The sequence below is a fragment of the Lottia gigantea genome (genome assembly GCF_000327385.1).
Source record: "Lottia gigantea unplaced genomic scaffold LOTGIsca_101, whole genome shotgun sequence".
NCBI classification, from domain to species: domain Eukaryota; kingdom Metazoa; phylum Mollusca; class Gastropoda; family Lottiidae; genus Lottia; species Lottia gigantea.
In genome coordinates, this window is record NW_008706772.1 from 469,214 (window position 1) to 494,175 (window position 24,962).

The 24,962-nt window shown below is 34.2% G+C and overlaps 2 protein-coding genes across 2 annotated transcripts in view; one reads left to right on the plus strand and one right to left on the minus strand.

The window, feature by feature from the left end:
* Nucleotides 1–8,104: 8,104 nt before the first annotated feature.
* LOTGIDRAFT_237288 (hypothetical protein) lies at nt 8,105–18,806 on the minus strand (the record flags this gene model as incomplete). Its single annotated transcript, XM_009046437.1, has 5 exons — nt 18,560–18,806; nt 17,036–17,626; nt 16,262–16,420; nt 12,727–12,803; nt 8,105–8,179 (listed from the first exon to the last, which is right to left on the minus strand). Exons 2-5 carry the CDS (start codon nt 17,616–17,618, stop codon nt 8,105–8,107), a joined length of 894 nt encoding a protein of 297 aa, XP_009044685.1. The 5' UTR covers nt 17,619–17,626; nt 18,560–18,806.
* Nucleotides 18,807–19,796: 990 nt separating this feature from the next.
* Nucleotides 19,797–24,962, plus strand: part of LOTGIDRAFT_61259 (hypothetical protein) — a gene marked incomplete at both ends in the record, with an annotated part of 32,979 nt that continues 27,813 nt past the window's right edge. The window contains 6 exons of the mRNA XM_009046438.1: nt 19,797–19,898; nt 20,350–20,460; nt 21,200–21,279; nt 21,884–21,948; nt 22,710–22,842; nt 23,272–23,320. Coding sequence (XP_009044686.1) covers nt 19,797–19,898; nt 20,350–20,460; nt 21,200–21,279; nt 21,884–21,948; nt 22,710–22,842; nt 23,272–23,320 — 540 coding nt within the window. The remainder of the gene's footprint in view (nt 19,899–20,349; nt 20,461–21,199; nt 21,280–21,883; nt 21,949–22,709; nt 22,843–23,271; nt 23,321–24,962) is intronic.

Sequence of the window (24,962 nt, forward strand, 5' to 3'; positions counted from 1 at the left end):
TTTATTTTCCAACCTATTCCGAAACATCTGCCTCGGCTCTATTCCAGCCTCTGATGGATATTTTGACAGTTCTGTTGTCAGCTGATAGAGTCGGAAAAGGGCCCTGTCAAATTAGGATTTTCTACACCTCCGAAGATGCGTTTTTCTAACATTAAATTAATATTTCTTCGAGTCTTAACTGAATCTTCTGAATGGCTTTTTCCTTAAACTTTTGATGTCCCATGACATATCAGAATATTTAATATTAAACCACGCGTAAATTTCAAATGAAATGCTATCATGATATACCGATGTTTCGAAATAAGAGTCCCCCCCCCCCCCCTTCCCCCCCCCCCCCCCTTCCCCCTTACTCAGCTTAATTATTTATCTTAATTTTTCTCATTTGTGTGTTCTCCATGGGACCCATTTCCCTATAACACAGCCTGAGTTTTTGAAGGGTAAATCGTTCTAAAGCGCCCTGGTACATGGTACCTTATCATGCAAAAACTAATTAAAAATAACAATTTTCAAGATCTCGGGGGAAAGGTTATACTTTGACAGACAGTGAATAATGACGATACACCAAGATTCAACGACTTAGGAATAAAGTTGACCAAATTACAAAGTACAAAGTCTGAATGCTGTGAGGGCAGACTGACCAAATGGGGGGATAATAATTGTCGATTCTGAATTCAAAATGTAGCTACTTTTTGGACGTGTCGCAAAGCTCCCATACAGGGTTCTCCTGGGAAAATTTCCGAAAAATTGAATTGATTAGGTGCATTCTGACGCATACGTTGGAGCAAAAACGCATAAAAATCGTATTTTCAAATTTGTCATAAAATAAAGTGAAGGTACAATAATGTGGGTGCAAACCAGTTGTCTAGGGAATACCCCCACTTCCGCCGCCACTGGTTTCAGAGATAAACCTAAATAAACAGTATTATCTGAAGCCAAGAGATTCACCACATTCCTCGAGACTACTATGTAACAAATGCCAAGTCATCACAATACATAATTATCCCCCTCGTCGAGTTCGCACAAAACATTTCTCTCTTTATCTGATCATTAACACTTACCCAAAGGTACTGATTATAAAAGAGATCAACAAAATGTTCCACGAAAAGGTGCTTCATTAATAAAGGTTTTAAAAGAAATTTTGTAGTTTTGGAAAATAAGACAATCGTACCCTATAGAGGTGCCGAGTAATTAACTTGTCAGAAGATGAAACTACGAAATTTCGTAAAGCCAGGGAAGTCCAATGGATTGGGACACTGAGTATAGAAATACTAATATTCATCCTAATGCAGGCATAGTACCTTTTGTTGTCTCCTTCAATACCACCAGTAACAATGCTAGTAAGAAAGTCAATGCCCACCATGAAAGTCTACAATTTCTCCCATGTTTGTAATCAGAAGATGATTGTTGCATATTCAAAAACCAGAACTTAAATAATAACCTTGTAAATAGCAATCTAAAGTCAATCTGTATAACAAACTAAACAGGGTTTGCAAAAATATCATCTTGTCCGATTCCGGCCGTTGGGAGAATAAAACCTCCTTTCCCAGCGGGGTTGGGGTGCCCCCCAAGAAAAAGGGTTTGCCCCCCTCCCGCACACTTTCAATTTTTTTTCATTTTACATAGTGAAAGAATGACCTGTGACCCCTGATGTTTCCTAGAGATGTCACTGATCCCTTCGAAGTTTTCATAATTTGCACCTGTTTGTTCCCATGCTTCAAATTTGTACCAAAATTTGACGAATTGATATAAATACAAATGTATTTTTTTAAACTAAGATCTCTGAAGAATATTGGACTGTTTAACATTACGTACATAACGTCCTAGGTTCTTCCTGGTACAAATAAATTATTCACACAGGTCATGCAGTTTACGTCAAACATAATACACCAAAGGGACTACTGAATCTTAAAAATTGTATCAAGTGTAGCAAATTATTATCCTCTATTCAAGATAAGTATTCGTGTAAGAAATTCCCGAAAGATGCCGATTATCTTAACTGATATTAACAGCAACTCCCGGTAGCACTTCAAACACGAGATAGATGCCAATTAACTTTAGCGTTTTATTCTGGTCTTTTTAAAGGCCATCTTACATTATTTTCAAAGGCCAATCTTACCATGGCTTAGATATGGGAATTTTTCAGCTAAGCTAATCAGTAATAGCGTTTACAGCTTATCGGCGAAATTCTAGGTTTCATAGCCATGGGTGTCCAGAATTATCCGTGATTAACGCCTGTTATCTGACACCCAGACTTCTCCTGTCTACTATAGGGGATCTTTTCGACGAAACTGTGCGTAGACAAAGTTAGACTGGATGATAGAGACTAATTGAAGACTCGCCATTTTTAAGATTCCGTCACAATGTAGAACGGTTAAGGACTGGATAATCAAAAATTAGGCCTTATGGTACTTTATTAAACAGAAAACAAATAAGCTATTCAGAATTCAAACCAGGTCTGTCAATATATGTGATTCTTTCCACGTGACCCGCCATAGCCATGTTGTCCAGAATTATCCGTGATTGACGACTATTCTCTAACACCCAGACTTCTCCTGTTTACTATGGGGGATCTTTACGCCGAAACTTTGCGTAGACAAAATTGGACTGGATAATAGATAATAATTGTCGACTCGCCATTTTTAAGACTCATTCTGTCAATATATGTGATTATTCCCACGTGACCCGCGTGGCCATGTGTCCTAGTGATATGGTTCCCGAAAATGGTTCCCATATTGAAGATTTGTGATGTGTTTTGGAGATCTCTGTGTTGTTTCCATGAGAACAGTGGGCCTGATTATTTGGTGGTTTCAATGTGAACATATGCCTTGGTATTTACGGTGGTTCCCTTCTGTCCTGGTGAAGAGGTTTCCATTTGAACGTATGTCATGGTGATCTGATATTTTTCATTTGAGCATATGTCTTGGTGATTTGGTGATTCCTGTGTAAACAAATGCTCAAATGATGTGGTTGTTAAGGTTGAACAGTTCTCCTGGTGACGTGGCGTTAACTCGCGAACATGTGCCTGGTGGTTTACATTAAACGGTTCCCCTAGTCATCGTCTCTTCTGGTCATGTGCTTTGATGAGCATTGTGTGAAACCAAGCCTGGTAAAGTGTTCATGTTTTAATTGCTAATGCGAATGTGCTAAGTGTGTACTAATAATGGACTTCTTTAATTATATAAGCTACGCACTTACCTCTAAGGATAATCTCAAAGAAATACGACTCTCTCCAATATCCTCCATTATTTAAGCACCTAAACATTTCACTAACCCACTGTCAATAGAATCTTACAAGATATACATCATTGAAATCAATAGAGAGAGAGACATCCTATTGTGATTCAGTTAGACTATAATTCCTCATAGAGTACCTTTTATACTGATGACAATTCATGTCCTAGATTGTCTTGGTTGTTTAGTTGTTATTCAATGGTAACTAACTACTAACACGGTACACAAGTAGATTCCTTAAGCATCGAGCACGACTCTCTTATTGTTTGTTAGTTGTGGTTATTGTAAAGAGATGATTATGAATCAGTGACAATCCCTTCAGGTTGATTATATTATAACGCTGGCAAGTCTCTATTATTTTGTGTCTTGGAATTTCTTGTATCATTGTCTTGGTTACAACACTGTTTACACTTAAACAAAATAAAGAATTGAATGGGATATCAATGTCTAATCATTTGTTGTGACAAAGCTTGATTAGATATCTGGCTTGCCTGTGGAAATGACGACATGGCTTTTTATTAAAGGGACAGATGCGGAATTTCCGGGAGTGCATCAATCCTCCTTCACAGAAACGTGAATTGTACCGCTAAACTAATTATTAATAATGTTCACAGCTTAGCTTCGAAATTTAAGCCTTCAAATCCAAGTGTATCCATAAATATGTATGTTTTAAAGTTATCCCACTGACTTGTCATGAACAGACATAAATATTTGAATATTTTTTGATGACGTCATGCGTATACAGTAGACTCTATCATCCTGTCCCATTTCGTCTAAAAAAAGCTGAAATGGAAGTCGTCTTGGTGTCAAATACCCCAATTTTTAGAAAGCTTGCAACGAAAAAATAAAAAGTTACATTTCTTATTTGAGGTCTATTAGAAGATTTCTGTACAGTTTTAGTAGTTCTGAAGACTATTTACATACATTCAAGGCCCAAATCACCCCCCCCCCCCCCCACCAAAAAAATGCCCCACCCACCCCTTTAAAACTCTCTTTAAAAGGGATTACCAATACCACAACTATGTCCGAAAGTATGCCGACGGCCTAAGAGTAACGACGACCAGTGACCCAACTAAAAGAGTGGGGCCCATGGACTTGAGGGACCCCTCCCCCCTCCCCCGCCCCACCGGGATTAAGGACTTATTTCTGCCCTTGGAAGGGCTCCAGCATAAGTTGTGAAACATTTTATATTGTGTGTTAACCTTTTGGATGCTTACTTTGGTACTAATTTTTTTTTTAATCCCCTTAGGGGTTGGGGCCCTTGGACTTGTTTCAATATATTGTTACGATATATAGACACAGCTTTATGGAACAACAATCACTGGTTAAAGTTTTATGCAACGTTTCGACGTGTTTCCCCCCGTTGTCCTCAGGCACATTATGTTGTTGCCGTGTCTATTATAGTCCCTATACTGGTTGAGCCACTGGTAACGACAGCTCTGATATCAACGATATATAAAACTCTATCAGCTAATAAATCAAATATTTTGACGAATGTATCACTTGAATGTGCCAATATTTTTTCTTTATATTTATGTGTTCAACAGTCGATTCATTAAATTTCTGTCACAACTGATAATTGAACACTTGAAATCTCTTTATAGAAACATGTACCTAATCATATTTTTTCTATTTTATGGAACAGTAAACAAGTAAATAATTAAGACATTTTTCATGTCAACTTGTAAAAATCCATATGATTATGTCAATAGCAATTTAAAGAATCGATGTTTATGCATCTTTTCTGTGTTTAACAAGTCAAGCGAAGGAAAAATAAACTGTCATTTGAAGAGACGCTATGTAAAATTTTGTCATTATTTAAAATGTTTTAAATGACGCGTGAAAAGATTTCTTACATATGCTCTTTATTTATAATTTTATTTTTAAGAAGTTATGAAAAAACGGTTGGCACTAATTATTAAAGGGACAAGTGTGCCATTCTTTTTGACCAATCATACTTTAGTCTCAGTAACTGGAATTTTTTAGCTAAGCCAATCAGTAATAGTGTTCACGGCGTCCGTTGAAATTTGAACCTTCAAATCCATGTGTGTCATCCTCGCTTGAATGTTGAATTGACGACTCGTCAATTTAATATATTATGTGATATATAGAAATAGTGAGTAAAATTCCTAGTTTGAGATATTTTCAAAGCAATTATGTAAATTTCGTACATTTCTAGTACTTCTGAAGACTATTTACCTATTTTCAAGACTCAAATCAACCCATCAAAATGACGCATCTGTCCCTTTAAGTAAGCAGTCTAAACTAGTTTTGTTTTGAGGCCTTATAAAATGTCAATACTTTAGTTGAAACTTTATGAATAAGTATAGGGGACAAATTTCTCCACAAATTATTTATTTAAAGTAGATCCGTACCATACCTTAGTTTTCAACGACGAACAAATCAGCATAGCGACTTTAAAAAGTTTATGTTAACTTTATAAAAAGTTTTGCTGTTCTAAAAATTAACAGTAGGATTTTTTAAGTTAAAAACTTTAAGATAAAGTATGGCACACATTTCTCTAGATTTTAGTCTATAGTTTTCAGTTAATTTGAGCATTTAACTTTTCCAAATAACGAAAAAAATATCAGACTGCACTCTTAAGGCATTGCTCATATTTCATGTTTACAAAAAATTATCAGCATTGTTTTTGTGACAACATTAATGAACTTTAGTCACATTATCTTAGGGGAAAATATCGGTCCCCCCAAAAAAAATCTCAAATAAGACATACTGTTCGTCTATAATTAAATTTAAATATTTGACCTAAGCGATAACAGGCTAACCAATGTCGGGATTTAATTAAAAGAGAAATTAGCTGCTGGCTATATAATTAAGCTTTATTTTATACTGAGTAATCAGACGATTTTAATTCTATAAGGTCGATGTCGACTAATGCAGTGTGTTAAGGTTTAAATTCCCCAATGGTAAATGACTGTATATCATCAAGCGGAAGGAATCGGTAGATATTTCCGCAGTTTACAGACTGACAACAGATGGACAATATGACATCAAATGAAAGTCCGTGGGTAAGCTTAATAAAGCTGTATATAAGAAATATTGCCTGAAGAACAGTAATAAATCAATTGAAGGACAACATGTAGAAGGTAAAATTAATCAAATACTTGCTCTATACTTCCTTCACTATCAGTTTAATATAAAAGATAGAATCCGGCAGTAATCCAATAATTGCCGGTTTGAAGTCTTTTTTAAGGAAATGAAACTATTTTCAATGAGGCTGCATTGAAACAAATCTATTAAAATCTAATTGATTTTCAGGCAAGCCAATTTTCACAGACTCGCTTTTCATTGCTGTCGTTTCCTTTTCAATGAAATAACAATTGAAACCTTAATAAAATGAAGAAAAGATTTTATGCGTTGAATTCAAATTGTTTGAGAAAATTATAACTTTTTTCATCTTCAGTATATCAAAGAGGTTCTGACATTTACGACGACCCCGGTCTTCATTTTCTGCGTAAAGTGCAATGCAGTAACACATATAGTTATAATAATAAGTTATTCATAATTACCAATTTCTTCATTCTGATGATCTTCACAATGTCAAGCTGTTACTAACTTCCTCTTAAACCTTGATAGTTAACTTTCTTCTTTCACGGAATGCAGCGATTCGATTGGATTTTACGAATACAGCCAATCAGAGCCCTTGACAGAAAGATTCGCAACATCATGGCTAAGTGTTTACAGATTTTTTGTCGATCCCTCTGATTGGCAGTATTCGCCAGCATACTTTACAATAAAATCGATGCATTTACAAACTCTTGTGATACCAGAAAGGTGGCTATTGCAATCAAGGTATAAGACGAAGTTCGTAATAGCTTGAAAATGTGAAGATATATTCGGATAGGAATATCGTCGACTAAATACTGGCTTTGCCAACTGACAGCTATATTCCATCCACCTGTTTCACATTTCAAAAGGAAAATCGGACAGAAGATTTAAAGCATAGTCGAAACCAAACAGTGTACGGTGACAAAGCTTTGCCAACAGTGAGAGAGGACAGAGTATAGGCTAATATGTTTGGTCAAGACTATCGACTAATATTGGTGTCCTAGTCAAGCATATAAGAGATTCCACTGATTCTAGACTGTATTGTCTTTAATGAATGGGGTGTAATGGAAGTGTCAGACAAGAACAAACATATTATTCTAATCTATCTTTAAACAGGGTATTCTATTGAAAGCCCATTTTACACCAGGCCGCTATAAAGCGTTCCGGCCGTCCTCGATCCGGACCAGGCCGCGATAAAATATGTCCATTTACATAAATTCAAGTGGTCTGAGAACGGTTATTTAGTTGTAGCGGAAATGAAAAGCGTTCACGGCACCGTTATCTGTGGAACTCTTCTTGAAGAAAATAAAATTAATCTTTAATGAAACCCCAATGTAATCAAAGACATCTGGATATAATCAACAATTACACTGAATAACGACGAAGTAAAGCGTTCTCTGAACGGTGACACCGTTACACCAATTCATCAAGTCCGTTCTGAAAACCGTTTCAAGATCACCTCCCCAGAATTGGAATGGTTCGCAGAACGTTCGACCGTTTACATGTACTTTACACATCCGTTCCGTTTTGAGAATGGATACATTTTTCAGAGTAAAGTTGTTAAAGATGCGTTCTCACAATACATACACGACGAACAAGTTGACACAAGATCTAAATATTTGCTTTCCCAGCTAAAAAATATACATTTTAGCTATCTGTACCACTCTCCAGAATGGAAATATGTATGGTTTGTCTTCAATTAAAGATACGATATTATCTATCGAGCTTCATTTCATACACCGCCATTTTCGTTCATTTGTCAGGGTATAATTTGGGCAGCTATAAATGGCCCTATGTGCAAGAATTAAAAATTTACCAAAAGAAGACCAGTTCCATGCCGAAACACATCTTCACAATCTGAAGCTATTACGAACCTCATCTTAACACAGTTCGCATTTAATACTGAATGAATAATTGACAAAGAAGGTTGTCTGTTAATAACTAAAGAGAATTTATATGCTGTGTGCTGTTGACAAAGGCAGCAGAAACTGCCAAGCACCAAAAATTGCCAACCAAGAGCAACCAACCTTGTGAAGTTTGCTGGCTGTCTTGACCATACTTTAGAAATATCACAGTTTTTTTTAAACTGTAAATCAACCACAATATAATTACCTTCAAGAAGCCAGACATAAACGATGTTTAACGAGTTTAGTTTGTAGTAATTTTCATGATACTTGGCGACCGATATGGTAAATTGGACTATTTAATTCCAATTGATCAGTTCTCATCATCAACATTTTAGTCAGTTATACCTTCATTTACTGCTACAAATCATTCATTATTAGACCTCAGTCCAGACATAGAGCTGTTTACATTGATTAACCTTATATTACTTACTTAAACAGACAGCGCATTCCGCCATTTTGTTGCTTATTATTACAGACTATACTTGTGGCTGAAAGGCAACAGGTATACCATGTTTCTTCAGCAACGCCGTACACCATTTTCTAAAGGAACATGCTGGTATACAAATTTATGAGAATCATTTCGGGCCACAAAAGATGATGAAAGGTGTGAGCGTGCTGCATGTTTTCATCCCCTATCTCATGTTCAATGATTTTCCGCCAATATTGTTCTATCAGCTGATTCCACATGACTAGAGATGAAGCAACTTTGAATATAAGGCTGAGCCATAAATTATATTTCTCTTAAATATAGATATCTAGGTAACACTCATCAAAGATGTATTCTTGTGATTATTGGAAGGTGACATCGCAACAAAAACATTGTCCAATATATTTATAAGAAAGATAGAAAGAGACAACTATATTTTACAACGATAACAACTTATGTTCACTGTTAACCTGATCCTTGTCCAAATCTCTTGGCATTGATCTTTCCTGATTATCCGTACCCATTTACAGCTGGGTCGACTGGAATCATGAGCGAAGATGACTTATTCAAGGTCATCGGACTTTCATAACACAATGTATTATATAATAATAATGTTATATATCAGGAATCTCCTAACAACTTATGTTCACAGTTAAGCTGGTCCTTGTCCAAATCTCTTGGCATTGATCTTTCCTGATTATCCGTACCCATTTACAGCTGGGTCGACTGGAATCATGAGCGAAGATGACTTATTCAAGGTCATCGGACTTTCATAACACAATGTATTATATAATAATAATGTTATATATCAGGAATCTCCTAACAACTTATGTTCACAGTTAAGCTGGTCCTTGTCCAAATCTCTTGGCATTGATCTTTCCTGATTATCCGTACCCATTTACAGCTGGGTCGACTGGAATTATGAGCGAAGGTGACTTATTCAAGGTCATCGGACTTTCATAACACAATGTAATATATAATAATAATGTTATATATCAGGAATCTCCTGACTTTATAAAAATTCTTTCCATAAATCCAAGTAATAAAAAAATATTTTTTATTGAACATGGAAAATATCAGCCGGAAGTAAAGGGTCTAGGTAGGGGCATCGCATCCTTAAGCTGTAGAGATTTTAAAAAACAAAAATAATCTTCTTGTCAGAGCTAGCAATTCGACGAATTAGCTTTTATAACGAAATAAAACCACATACCACCTGGGCCAGAAAAAGATAGGAATTCTTATAATTAAAGTGATACTACTGCTTAGAATGAACATAAAATTTAAGTTCTCAAGAATGGTCAATATGAGTATATATTCATCAGTGAACTTACCTGGTGTCATAAAGTTACAACAGAATCCCTGTAAAATCTGGAAAAATTGGAAAATTCATAAAACTTAGTTATTATTGAAATATGCTTAATCTTAATATTAAGCGTTTTTCAATGATTTATTGCATAATTACTAAGTTTTTCGGATTTATCACATTATATAAGATCCTGTTATGTCATTTATGACACCAGGCATATCTACTGATGAATATATGCTCTTATTTGCCAAGTTTAAAATTCTTAAATTTTATGTTCATTCTAAGACGTATTCTTTGAAGGAAGTCTGGGATCCTGTGTGAAGGTTTGTCTCAGGAAGTTGGTATATATTTAAGATTTTAATAATTATACTAACAGTATGTTACTTCACAGGATATTCAGATTAAATGTCATTTTAAATTAAGAAATAAGAAACCATCATCATGCTAGACTGAAAATATGAGAGATCCCATCTGGAAAGTGAAAATCTTTTCAACAAGAGAGAATAAAATAGTTCAGGCAGTTGTCGGAAATGGTGTCTGTCTACAGCCTGAAGCTTCATTAAACAACATCAAGATAAGTCTTATATTAGCCTTATAAAGAACGATCGTCTTAAAATATTAGCATAAAGACTGGACTAGGTCTAAAAGAATCTAACTGTGTCAGTGCTTTCGAGAGTCGGCCCGGTGTCGGATCTCACCCCTAATACCTAACACTATTACAACCACTCTTGTGCGTCACGAGTTCCGAACGCAACACATAACTTATGACCGCTATATTCTTATTCGCAACCGTACTCATGTAGTGATCGCTATGGTACGAGGGCCACATAATACATTGTGACTGCAAGAAGAGTCGCTCACAGATTTACCTAGATGAGGTAGTGAGGATATAGACACAAGCAAGATATTATTGTTAGTAGAACTGTCTGCAATCATATGACATACATGTTTTTGGTCGATTGAACTTTTACCAGTGGGCCTCGGACATCAGGAAACTGAACCAGAAAATGTCTGGCTTCATTTCCACCATAGCTCCCGCCCCCTCCCTCCCTCCCTCCTCCCCCTTATAGTATGAAAAATAGTTAACTCTTCGCGTGAATAGGTAACGCAAATTACCTATAGTTTTCAAATTTAGTCATTTCGTTTTAAGATGAGATAACATGACTGGACTGTATATTGCCATTCATATTTTAAGTATGTAATATTTGATGTTGTGTTTTTGATGGAATACAAAGGGCCGTATACAGCGCTCTTACCTTGACTAAAGTTGAACTTTGGCTAAAGTCGAACTTACAAAGTTAGGATTAAGGCTTTCATTTTCTACATTTGATAGTCAAATTTAAGCACGACTTTAGTCAAAGTTTAGGTAAAGTACGAGCGCTGCATATGGCCCAAAGTATTTTTTAAATATTTAGTATATTTAAATTTCTAGATAACCGTCCTTTAAACGAAGATGAACCGGGTCAGATATACCGTGGTAAATAAGTCAATACCCTGGGTATCACACGATGAGAAAAATATTGCAACATCTATTAGTAGTTTTCAGTCTCGAATTCCTCAATTTAATTTGTCATCCCGAGAGTAAAATACAGACGAATGAAATTGTCACTCGACATGCATCAATCTTCATTTTACTTGAACAATCTAATTTCAAGGCGACAATTTGTATTTAAAACTAGTTCCAATTTCAATCTTTTAATATCACTTAATAAAACGGTTCAAGATAGTTTCGAAGGAACGTAATCAATTTCAAAAGCCTTTTAAATTCTTTGAAGTTCGGGAAATCTTTAAGTACTAAGAGACACAATCATGCAGATTATTTTTTAATGAATTATCCTTTCGTTGAGTTGATGACGTAGAAAGTCTCGTGAGTATATATAATCTCAGAAATTTACTTAGTATGCAAACTACAAAGTGAAATGAAAGGGACAGGTTCGTCATCAGTTTAAACAATCCTACCTTAGTATTAGAAACATTTTTTTAGGTTAAGCCAAGCAAGTAAGGGTCAGTAATCCAGGGCATCTCTAATACAATTTCTTATACAATTTCTAATTATGTAAATACATCATTATTAGTCTAATCTATCTTTTTAAAAATTTCCATGACATGTTCTATTGCACCTTTCGTTGTATTTGAGCTTTTGATAATAACCTATGGTATTGTATGGAACTATGGAGATGGTACTTTTTGTAAGTTTTTGTAACTTTTACCAAATCCTTATAATAATGAGTTCCAATCTCGGTAGGTAGTCCGGTAGACCATGAAAGTTATCTTATGTGTCTGTCTATTTCCTTTTGTGTAGCCATTTATGGCAAATCCGCTTGTAACAAGTCAAATGCCACGATGTTAAACCTGCTGCCAAGCTCAAGGAATGAATGTCACGGATGAAAATAATGGCGCAGGCTTATACCCCTTTTACACTCGGCTTGAAGCGATTTGATTTGATTGTAAGCTAGCGAATATAGCCAATCAGATGCGGGCTACGATTGGGTGTATTCGCTGGCGTACACTCTAATCAAATCGCTGCATTCCATGATAAAAAAACTAGTGACAGCTTGACATTATGAAGATGTAGAGAACTGTGCTTGGCATAAACGCAGTTATGTAAGTGTTCAGTCACCCTTAAAAACAGCAATCTATGACACATCAGAACACGAACATTGACACACGAATTAAATACTTTATTACAAATCTTTGAATACACAAAGAGATGTTTACAACATCACATGTAGTTACTCTGGAATTTTTACTTTGTTTGAAGATTGTCCATTTTGGAAGAATTCTACCCAACTTCCATCATAAACTGCTACATCTTTCTTACCACATATATAAGCTGCCAGAGCTATTGTACACGCTGATATGCCTGAAATAAGTATAATAATAATAATATGTATTGCTGAATTTTATCACATTTATCATCTTCACAATGTCAAGGTATTACCAACTTCTTAATAAACATTGACTGCAATAGCTACCTTTATTGTATTTGATTGAATCGACTGGCGTATAATTTAATCAAATCGCTGCATTCTGCAATAGAAGAAAGGTGGCTAATGCAGACAAGGTATAAGACGTAATAGCTTGACATTGTGCAGATCACCCCCACGTTGCAATTCAATATTTGGTATATAAAGTGCTTTTAGTTTCCAATGATGGGCGTTGAGAAAGAAATTCATTAGGAATATTGTGTTGAACTACCTAGCATAATAATAATAATAATAATAATAATAATAATAATTTTATTAGAAACCCAGTTGCACAAGGCAATCTTCCCTGGGATCTTTCTACATAAAACTATAAAAACATATTTACAAAATGATAACGTAATAATGGAAAATAGAAATATAATAGAAAATGAACGTATGAAAAATAGAGGTCACATTAAATACAGGTTTCCTACATTTTGAGTGTCAAATTAAGCAAACTATTTGATTAAGTAGAGTTTTAACCAATCATAAATGCCCATGTATGTGCAGTCTGGATAAACTGCTGGTAATTCTCTTCTAATCAAGCTAATTATGAAATAATTATGGACATGTGAGACAAACTGGTATTTTTTCAAGTCATTCGGACACCCCTACTTTCTATTCATATAAGTATTAGCATTTTCATTTTCATAAATGAAAATAAGGGAATCCATCTTAAAGGTGATTCAGATTTAAATGTAAAACGAAATGAAATAAAAGTAATCTTACAACATTATTGAAAGATGAAAAGATATTTGTAAAATAATTCTAGTCTCTCTTATTATCATAGTTCCCTTTTCAGTCCTGTTCTAAAACATTCTACACTGTTGGATTCATTAAGTACTTGAGGTAATGAATTCCAGACTAAACTAGCTTTGTATTTTAATGTTCTTTTCATGGCCTCAATCCGGCACTTGGGAAGATGTAATTGCAGATTGTAACCGAAAATAATTTTGAAAGTAATGAGGACATTTTCCGTTCATAATTTTGTGAGCATGTATCCCATTGTTATATTTGCTGGAATAATGGTAGTTTTCTGTCGACAATAAGTTGTCATTCAAACCACATGCAGTGAATCACACCACAATATTGCTCGTATAAGGGTTATTAATGGCAATGAGAGCCACACGACAAAAAACAATTGCCAATTACAAAAAGAGACTTGTTATAAAGTCAGCTGCGTTAAAGGTGCGGGTCTTAATCGTCGATTTTTGTCGCCGACCAGAGTCTTGTCAAGAGTTTCACCGACCGACTGGGGCACACGAGGAGACTGAACTCCACTGTCGTTCGTTTTCCACCATGGCTATAATCACGTGCGGATCATGCTATTGGATGATGACGGTCTGTCTTGCAGACGATAAGATTAATCGGCAAGAAATATAAGCCCCGTCAGTAACGCGATAATCTTGTCGTAGAAACGTGGACACACGCGGAATTTTATTTAAGATTCGAGTCGGCAACTAAGGGTGCTCGTGTTCTCGCACCCGTAATGAGAAAGAGAAGTCTCTCAGTTCAAAAATAAGATCTCTAAATTATATCTTTACAAACCAATGGTAACGATTCTGAATACCAAGCTAAGATTTACTCGAAGAATAATAACAAGAATGGATTTCGCAACTGAAATCTACCTGACGGACACAATCAAAGAATAATAATACCCGATTACATTGGAGTTTGTAACCTACACAGCCAAATACAGAGATTGATCATGGCTGACAAATCTTATATAACTTTGAACTTTAGAACTAATCTTAACTTTCAAGACTTAATGTCTCCATGGTGACAATCCATCCATCTATTGTCAGATATAATTTAAAGTTTTTTTTTGTACAGTTTTTGTAAGCATTTTAAGAGGGAATTAGCATTTAAATGGCATATTGTAAAATATGTCCAAAAGCACTGTTAAAACCAAGTGGTATTTAGATGAAAATTAATCGGACTGTTATGAAAAGTTTAACCAAACGAAGTTTAAAATTAAGAATGAGACATTTGACGTTTATTTTGTTAAAATACGTTAAAGGAGGTTTTCCCTTAGTGTCAGATTAAGAAAACTGATTAATTGATGTTTTTAAAGAATTATCATGTATTCTTAATCATATTATGTTATTGTATATAATTAAGATTTTTAACCAATCATAAATGTCCATGTTTGTACAGTCTGGATAAACAAAAAGGACTTTTTGATCTTTCTTGATCGGTCATGTATGGACATGTGAGACAAACTGGTATTTTTCCAAGTCATCTCTAGTCACCTCGAACACCTCTACTTTTTATTCATATAAGTATTAGCATTTTCATTTTCATTAAGTATTTTTCTTACACCTACCAAAATACCAAATTTTAGTTAAAGCTTGCAGACAGATTTCGCTAGATTTTGGAGTATAGTTTTCATTATTATTATTAATTAGTATATAATTTTCCCGACGTATAAAAAAGGAAACGCAATGAAGGAAAACTGTTTAAACGAGGACAAAGTTTTCTTATCTTTACATCTTTCAATCTTACATATTGAAGTGAAGAAAAAGTGATATAAAAAAAAGTAGGTATAGACCCTACTAGTTGTAGTAAAACGTGAGGAAAACTAGGGTCTAGTTGGTTGAAATGTTCTACAAAACTTTTTCCACCAACATAAAACATAAAAAACTGCAACTGTAGTGTTATTAGTGTCTTTGTACCAATCTACCTACCAAAGCTTTTGACAGCGGATCAGAAAACTGTCTCCTAACAATAAAATTTATGCCCATGATATTATATTCTAATTTGGCCCTTCAGACTTCCCAAATTGAAAAAAAGAAAAAGCCTATATCTATTAATGAAGCCATTTTCTCTTACAATGACTATTTGTTGGGATCTCTACATCTTTACTTGATCTGCATCCAACCCAAGTAGCACCGCCGGCGTAAATCTAAAAATAGACTTGGCTTTTCCCGCATGCTTCCTGATTTGAAAAACCACATTATACAATTGAAGAGCTGAGATCATATGGTGCCATTTGTCACTATTCGAGAAAAGGGCGAAAAACCTAGAGTTAAGCCCATACTTTCAATGGAGATTTGAAATAATGAGGGAGTATATCACAGTAGTTTATTAATTTAGCATCACAATGATTATACCAAAATGTAGAAAATTTCAAAGGGTAATTACTCTAAAGTGAAATCTGAAAAATTTCACGTGGAACTTGGACCCTTTTTAATCTCAGCCGTTCAAAACCGGTTTCTATTCGGGTCATTTCAAGTCAAAGTTATGGCTATATTCCGCCAATGCTATTCATACTTTTTCATTTGAGTGTTTCGTTATCACTGTCTTTGAATTAATTAAATTAGCAAATTAATCAACAAGCTATGATTCAACCTACCTGAACCACATGAAGCTGTAATAGGTTTGTTTAAATCAACACCAGCATCATTAAATAGTTTCTTTAGTTCTTCTTCTGGTAAAATATGTCTAGTTGCTTCATCAACAACCTTAGTGAACGGTAAATTAACAGAATTTAGTATATGACCAGGCTTGATATCTGAAACAAAAACAGAGAATGACGGTTAAAGCATTACGAGATGTAGCTGGAAAAGCATTTAGGAAATTCTTGGCAGTTTCTGTAAAGCAAACCTTGCAGAGCGCATTAGAAGAACATTCACTGAGGAAGGTTTGATGACATTTTTCTACGATTCACAATTCGTTAAGTGCTATCTCTGTTGCTTGCCTTGGTGGTAAAAATAGTTTCAAAGGTCGAAGGTATATCATTAACAAGATGCAAATGAACCCAAATGATGACTTGAGTCTAATCAAAATTGGACCTAACTTGCATTCCTTTTTTTTATTAGATTTTGTTTATGTCGCCACTTCAATTACGGTCTAAAGCCCTCTTGAATGTCTGTCAAATTAACCTTTTTGACCTATCACTGAGTCACAAAATGCCAGCGCTTGAGAGGGTAGAATTTTGGTTAAAGCAGACGTCATCGAGTTAGGTCAAAAGATTAATTTGACGAACGTTCAAGAAGGCTGTCGTTAGACCCTAACTGAAATGGCTACAATAAAAATTAAACCTAATAAAATAACGGAACTTAATTTTGTTCTGATTTTAATTAAACTGGTCATGACTCCATGAGAATCAGAAGTAAAGATTCTATACCTGCTCTCGGTTCTGGACTGACACCTTCAAATCTACCATTGGGTCTCGCATCAACCAGCTGGAATTTTTTCTCCTTGATATTTGTTTCCACTTGTTGGATACTTATCACCAAATTCTCATTGAAGTTACTCTTAAACGATTCTTTGGTCGGTGTTGGAGTTTCAGCAGTCGTCACAGGGTTTCCTGATTGAATCCATAACGGAAGCCCTCCTTCCAAAATAGAAACTGTTTCGTGTCCGAACACTCTAAAAGTCCACCAGACCCTTTGGGCCGAGAACACTCCAAATTTAGCATTGTTGTCATACACGATCACATGAGTATTGTTGTTGATTCCTAAATTTCCAACATACTCCTCAAAATCTTTAGCTGGTGGAAGCATGTGAGCCGTAGATTTAGTTTTGTCAGCACAACCATCGATATCAAAGAAGAGAGCTCCAGGAATATGTCCCTCGTGATATTCTTTCAACGCATTCCTACCAGTATTCGGTAAATGCCAGGAGGCATCGAGTATACGGAAGTCTTTCGGTGGTGCCTTGATTTTGTCCGCTAACCATTTGATACTGACTAAAGCTGGGCGACTCATGACTTTTTCTGAGGAAGAGAAATGGAACCATAAATGTAATTTGTACTTCTAAAGCCTACGACGGGTAGCGGTGCAATCTTATATTGCACAAATGCTAATTTGACAAATCACGTTTACTTGTTAGCCTACCTACTTAGTACATGAACGACTGCGTTTGGCAATTTGTTATTTTGAATCCACATTGAACAAAATAGCTATCAGTAGCTGGAATAGAGGCAGTTGTTTCGGACTAACTTATTACCTGAGATAAGCTGAGCAATGAAAATAGTAATCAAACAAATTTGATCGGACCAAAACTATATAGTTTATGTCGTTTTCATAAAGCAGACGGACAGACCTCTACGCGGGTGACGAAAATAAAAGTCTGTTAAAAATATCTTTTAATGTTTAATTTACTCTACTTTGTCTACACTGTTTCTGAATTGAATTTTTGACCATCATTTTCATCTGAAGTGAAATATCAACTATAAAATACTACATTAAGCTTTGAATTAAATTGTTACTCTCATTTCATATATATTCAAAATAAAATTTTCAACTGTATATGTCATTCGTCCACAGAAATATAACATTCTGTGATACAGCATTTAAATTCACGTGAAAATGACCTATTTTTTCTGACTGAAAATTCCCTCTGAAAAATAATGTTTACTAATAATAACTTTTCCAGTGGTTAACATTTTCTTCAACCCAAAAGTAATACAAAACTCTCGTTAATATTTTGTAGTTGATATTTCAATTCATAAGGAAATGATTGCCAAAATATAATTCAGTAAACATTGTAGTCAGACAGAAAAATGAAACAGATATTCGGACTATACAGGCCAAGTCTATTCATTTTGCTTTCTAGTACATTATATATTAATTATCAAATGGCGACTACAATCCTTGTGTCAGTATTGCAGGTTTTCAAATATATATCACATTAAAACCAAGTTTACCTCCGGCTTGATAACAAAATACTAAATATTGTGTTGATTTGTTGCGGTGAAAACCCGAGTTATCAGTGTCCTTGACCTCTCAGACAGGTAAAAATACTGATAAAGTAAACTGACTGACTTCTAATGATAAAAATCAATCTAGTACATTGGAATATGTATTTACTTGTTTAATAGATTCGGAGTCATTCCCTAAAGAATACATTTTAAGAAATTAATAGAAAGTGGATCCATTTCTTCGCACGAAGTCCTTTTTCATTTTATGATAGCACGAAGTCCACTTCAATAGAAAGTCGCTTATGGCAAAGAAAGTTTCACCTTAAGATGTGTTTCATGTTAAATGCTGATATTTAGATATGTGCTATATTCTTCATGGATTAAGAATATTATTATTCAATTGATCAATAAAGATAAGACCATTTCTTTTGAAGATTTATTTGCCATTTGCGCCTTATGGTCCTAAGCGACATATCATGTGATAAGAAAATGTCAACATGGCGAGAAAGAGTGAGGATAACTTGAAAGATAAACTGAAAAACCTTTTTGGTATCAATAAAAATCAGTCGCCAGCAACTGCAACTAAGATCCACACTAAAGAAATAACCATTACAAGAGAAGTTCTCAGAGTATGCCTTTTTTTGTTGTCAAATTTGATGGCACTTCGTAGGGTGGGGGTTTATCTTTACATTGAACTTAAGCCTACGAGGCTACAACACAGGCCAAATTCGCACCCATTTGGCATTAGTAACGCAAGGGCTGCCAAAGTTTTCCAGGATATACAGAATAGTGTATCTCTTTTCTGTTAGCAAACATGTCTGATTTAGTGCGAAGTGTGTCAAAAAGGTGACATAAGCATGAAAGTGCAGCAAAGTCTTTTTTAAAGCACAACAGAGTCCCTGTTCGGCCTCTGCTGCCTAGAAACTAATGCAGTAATGGATAAGATTTTTTACAAGACTGACTGAAAGTCAATGGATTGCATTAGATCAACACTAAATCATCACCTGTATGCAAACTTATTTTAGACTGTGGCTGATTTAATAGTTGTTGAATTGTTCAAGTGCCCCTTTTCCAATAAACCTTAGCAGACACAATATGAATAGCCTTCCATTTGCCATTAAAGGGACAGTTGTGTCATTTTTGGGGGCTGTGGTGAGGTGTGAGACTAAGGTACTATTAGGCCAAAAAATGGGACAACTTAAAGTAAATGCCTTTTCATAAGTAGGCTAAATGGAATTTCCTTCTAATTTTTTTTAAGGAAATTGGACCAGAAAGTCCTGCAAATAATAGGATTAAACGAATACATGAATTATCAGACATTGTGAAAGATAAGCGTTTAGAAGAGGTGAGTTTATCCCTTTTGTCCTGTCTAATACCTTCATCATTATTTAAATTTATATTATATTATTAATAGCATAAATTTGATCTGTTCCAAGAACATTTTGTTGCATATGTTGACACCTTGGCTTTTTCTCTCAGTTTCTGAAAGTAGACAAAATGGCTGCCAGAGGAATTGTTTTTGTTTTCATCTGGGTAACAGACATCTTTAAGTACTTCTTTCGTGAAGAGTTTTACTAAAATGTGTCTGAGAACATCATACCGAATGGAACTGTTCTGAAAATGCTGGAACGTAATAGTGTAAACTGTCAAAATTTAATGATTTTATCGCGACTGCATCCTGTATAGACCGAGAAAAAGCACTTAGTAGCATCCTAATGTAAACATGGCTTATATCTTTTAGATTTTAATATAAGATAATACTTTAAAATGATGTTCCTGAATTTTTTTTCTTGTAGAATGCAGTGGAAGCTCTTTTAGTTGCTATTTCAGATATTCTTCAAAAACCAGCTACTAAAGATGCAAAAATCATAACATTAGAATTTATCAAATGCCTTTTGCTTGGTCAGGTTAGTTTTAAATTTTTCCTTCCCATTTAAACACAGTCACTTGGTCACAGTAATCATAAGTTTGTGTATTGATTACTTACAGCAATTTTCAGACCGATCAGACACCCCATACTATGTTAAATCAATCGCTTAATACTTGGCACTGTGCTCCTATTATAAGATTTGAACGACATTTAGAAGTGGAGAGTAGATATAACAAATGAACACAGGGGTATATTATGGTATGGTATAGTCATTTTCATCTGATGAAGACACATGTAAATTGTGTTGAAACGTTATGTGCTTTGTTAGTAAAGAAGTGAGTTATACCATAATATATCCCTTGTGTTTTTTTTTTTGTTTGTTATATGCTCCTATTGCTTCATCGCATCCCAATTACTTCTGATCGCGATATGGACTCTTAAAGTGACAATATGACAATATGTCAGAAATGTTAACATTTTTTCTTTCAAAGCAATTTCAATTAGTATACATATTCATCTGTTTTTCAATGACATTGATTTGGATGGCTTGAATTTATAACATTTCATAATCTTATAACTAGTTGAAAATTAAACAAATAGTGAAATCATTTTGAAGCTTGCAATGTTTATAGAAATTCTAAGAATCAAAATCAATCACTATATACATGATATGGAAAAATCAAAAATTATGTTGTACACACAAAAACCTATAAACTTGTGTTCAATGGGAGCAAGAATGAATTTCCTAACTTTCACTTTAATGTTTTATGTTTCAGATAAACAACCTAGGTATACTCAGAGGCCATTTCTTCCACATAATAGACGACTTGCCCCTTCCAGAAGAGTGGAATATAAGGTAAATTATTGACTGAGATCATAGATCTGAGAAATTTGAGTAATTTCTATCTCTTTGGAGGGATTGTAAACTTTTAAAATGGTGATGAGAGCATAATCTGATAAAAGCACTGGCTTAGGTCACAAAGTAAAGATTCATGATAAAATAAAGGTGCAAATTGTAACCCTTGTAATCTTGAAATATAGATTTCAACTGATTTCTATATCGCCAAATAAGATGAGGAACGTGTACTGGTTTTACCCATGTCTTTCTATCCATCCTAAATTGCTTGTAAACAATTCTTTGTAGATTTTGGAGAAATTTGGTGAAATCATTTATTATCACCAAAGGATGAAGCCTATTGAAAATCAAAAATGGAAAAATATTTGATATGAGTAATATTGCTTGTTCAAAAACACATTCAATTACCCATATAATCAGAAAATTAAAATTGAATAGGTGACCAAGTGCAAGTGTACTTTCATGTTCTCTATAAATTGTAAGAAGTCAAATAAATAACTGCCTGAAGTTGAAAGGCTATTACTGAAATCATTGGATACCACAATGTTTTGACTGTGCCTTTAACAATGTTTGAAATAGTTATTTACATCATATTTTATTATAGGTTTGAGCTATTTAACATACTAAGTGAAAATGGAAGAAATCTACATGATTTTGAAGATGAAACTGGTATGTACCTTTATCTTCAAATTTAAAAAATGCTCTTTGTATTTGCATACCATGCCTTATGCTGTCTTCCATCTTCACAATGTCAAGCTATTACAAACATATTATGACTTGACTGCACTAGCAACTATTCTTGTATAACGAAATGCAGCGATTTGATTGAATTGTTTGCCAAGGAAAGCTTGAAATTTCCATACTATTACAATTCAAATTGGACTTTGGAATTTGATCTATATACTATCAGCATGTAAGATCTGGATACTTGTTGGGGTGCTATCACTATCTGAGCATGAATGACAGTAATAAAAGAGATATTTAAGGTTATATGTACTTTATTTCTCAATTCACAGAATTAAACTGCCTTTTTTGCTCTCTTAGACCATTTTGATAGATCTTACCATTTAAAGGGACAGATTTATCATTTTCAAGTGTTGATTTGTATATATGTATGTCTTCAGAAGTACTAGAAATGTACAAAAATCAAATAATTCCTTCAAAAATATCTCAAACTTGGAATTTCTATTTCGATAAATGTCTTTTCTATATCAGACAGCGTCTCTAGAAAAGACAATTCGTCATTTTAACATTCAAAGGGGGATAATTCTGGACGCATATGGATTTGAAAGCTCAAATTTCATCAGGGAGCTTTGAACACTATTACTGATTGGCTTAGCTAAAAAAAAATTCCGTCTCTGAGTCCAATCACTATTGGTCAATCTGTAGAAAAACGAAGGTATCTAGATTGGTGATATTCTATTTTTCAGGACCGTTCTTACTCAGATCGATGCCAGATATTTTATCTAAGGGAAAGATATCAGAATATTTATCATTATTGATCAATGTTATCAAATTTAATGCTGCTTATTTAGATGAAGAAACTGTTTCAAGCTTAGTTCAGTAAGTAATAGATCCTATTTTTAGCCCACATCCCTCACTTGCAGCAAACTTAGTGTTGTGTTGTACAATCCAACAATTGCCTGCATTTGAGAATATATTGGAATTGGAAAAGCTTAGTCATAGCAAGGCGATTAGGTGCCGTGGATTTGAATCTTCCTCAAGGTAAAAAAATTTCTGATGCCTGTGCCAGTGCATCTGAGAATCAGCACAGTGTAACCTCTCAGCCCCTAATACCAAACTTTTTTTGTTTATCTAATTAGCATATTGTCACTGTTTGTTAATCCACCTCCAATCAATTTACATCACTTACAGTGGTGTGGTGTTTTATAAAGTTAGTGATCACTTGAACTCATAGATCAACTGATCCATGAAATTCCAGAAAGTGTCTTAATTACAAAGTATAGAGTAGAATATGTTATTTTATTACAGACAGACATGTATGATACCTAATAGATCTCGATCTGAAGAGGATATGAAGGTTAGTACTATCTGTTAGAGCTGCAACGATTCCTAAAGTGGCGATCCGATACACTGAACGTTCAACGATACGATTTATTGCGATAATAAATCCCGATTCTTTGATTAAAAGGGAAAGAAAACTGATAATTAATAATATTTTAACACAGTTTAAATTATTTTGGCACGCTTAGAAGTACAAAATTCACTTTTTATCATTTGTTACACACAAGGACTAACAAATTTCTTCAAAAAAATAAATAAAATACCAAACTATCGAAGACAGCTTCGTGGAATTATATTATGACTATGCAAACACACATAACGTTGGAAAAAGAAAAAGTTTATATCAGATCCCATGCGATTATCTTCCACTTGGCATATTAATATGTTCTCTTTTCATCGTTTATAACAAAAATTAAAAAATGCTGAAGACAATTATACGTGAAAAGCAATTTTTTTAACATTTGAACATGACACAATTTCTAAAATACGTGAGGATTCCGATGTATCGCGATTATTTTTTTCTTCCACAATGCATCGACAAGAAGGAACGAATCGCGGTTCATCGATTAAACAATGAATCGTTGCAGCCCTACTGTCTGTATATATTTATCTAACCTAACCGATCTAGCACTATTGTCTTGAACTCGATTTGCGGATGGAATATTTGTCACTCGCTCTGATCCATATTTGGATCGCTGGTTTTTGAGAAATTTCACTATGACAAAAGCCAAATTTTGGTATTGATGATACAAATCAGATCTATATCTACAAAGCCCATCACTATACCACTATACAGTTGAGGGGAAGGCTATTTCCTTTCTTGTACAACTCTATAAGTTTCGTCTATTAATTGAAGTTAAGTCAGTACTTGAATCGTATGCTAATTTAAACCACTTGTACTGAACAGAGCAACAATTATATTTTAATGGTATTAAAGGGGTATTCTGCTTTTTTGTAAGAAAGTTTTAATTATCAAAAACGTTCTAAATTATAGCTGAAAATATTTCTAAAGCATGTTATTTATATCTATGTATCTACTTGTTCAAACTGAATTTGTTTTTAAAGGGTTAATTGGTAATTAAACAGTTTGACCTAGTTTTGGTATTTGGCTTTATAGTGGCTCGATATTATTAGTTTAAACCTTTAGAATACGTAGGAGACATATTTCTCTATAATTAGGTGTTTATTTTACTTAAATCCGTACACTAGTTTTTTAACAGCTTCCAAAAAGTATAATGAACTTAAATGTTTTTAAATATTTTTGGCGTTTATAAATGGCGTTTTTATAGTTAATATTTTCAGATACATTAAAGTGCACATTTCTCTAGATTTTACAAATTAGAGAAAAAATTTTTCAAGCCACAAAAAAGTGGAATTTTCATGCATTTATATGTGTATATTCTAGATATATGATCACTGTTCAATCATAATCTGGTGAGGTTTTTTTTTTCATTGGAAATATAAGGTTTGATACACATATATAAGTAAAAATCACACACTTTTATGCTTTCCATATGAGTGCTAAAATAGAAAAAAAAATTGAGTTGCTCTGATGGAACTATTACTATTAAGATTTTTAATCAATCATAAATGTCCATGTAAATACAGTCTGGATAAACACAAAAAGATTTTTTGACCTTCTAATCGTCACTATGATC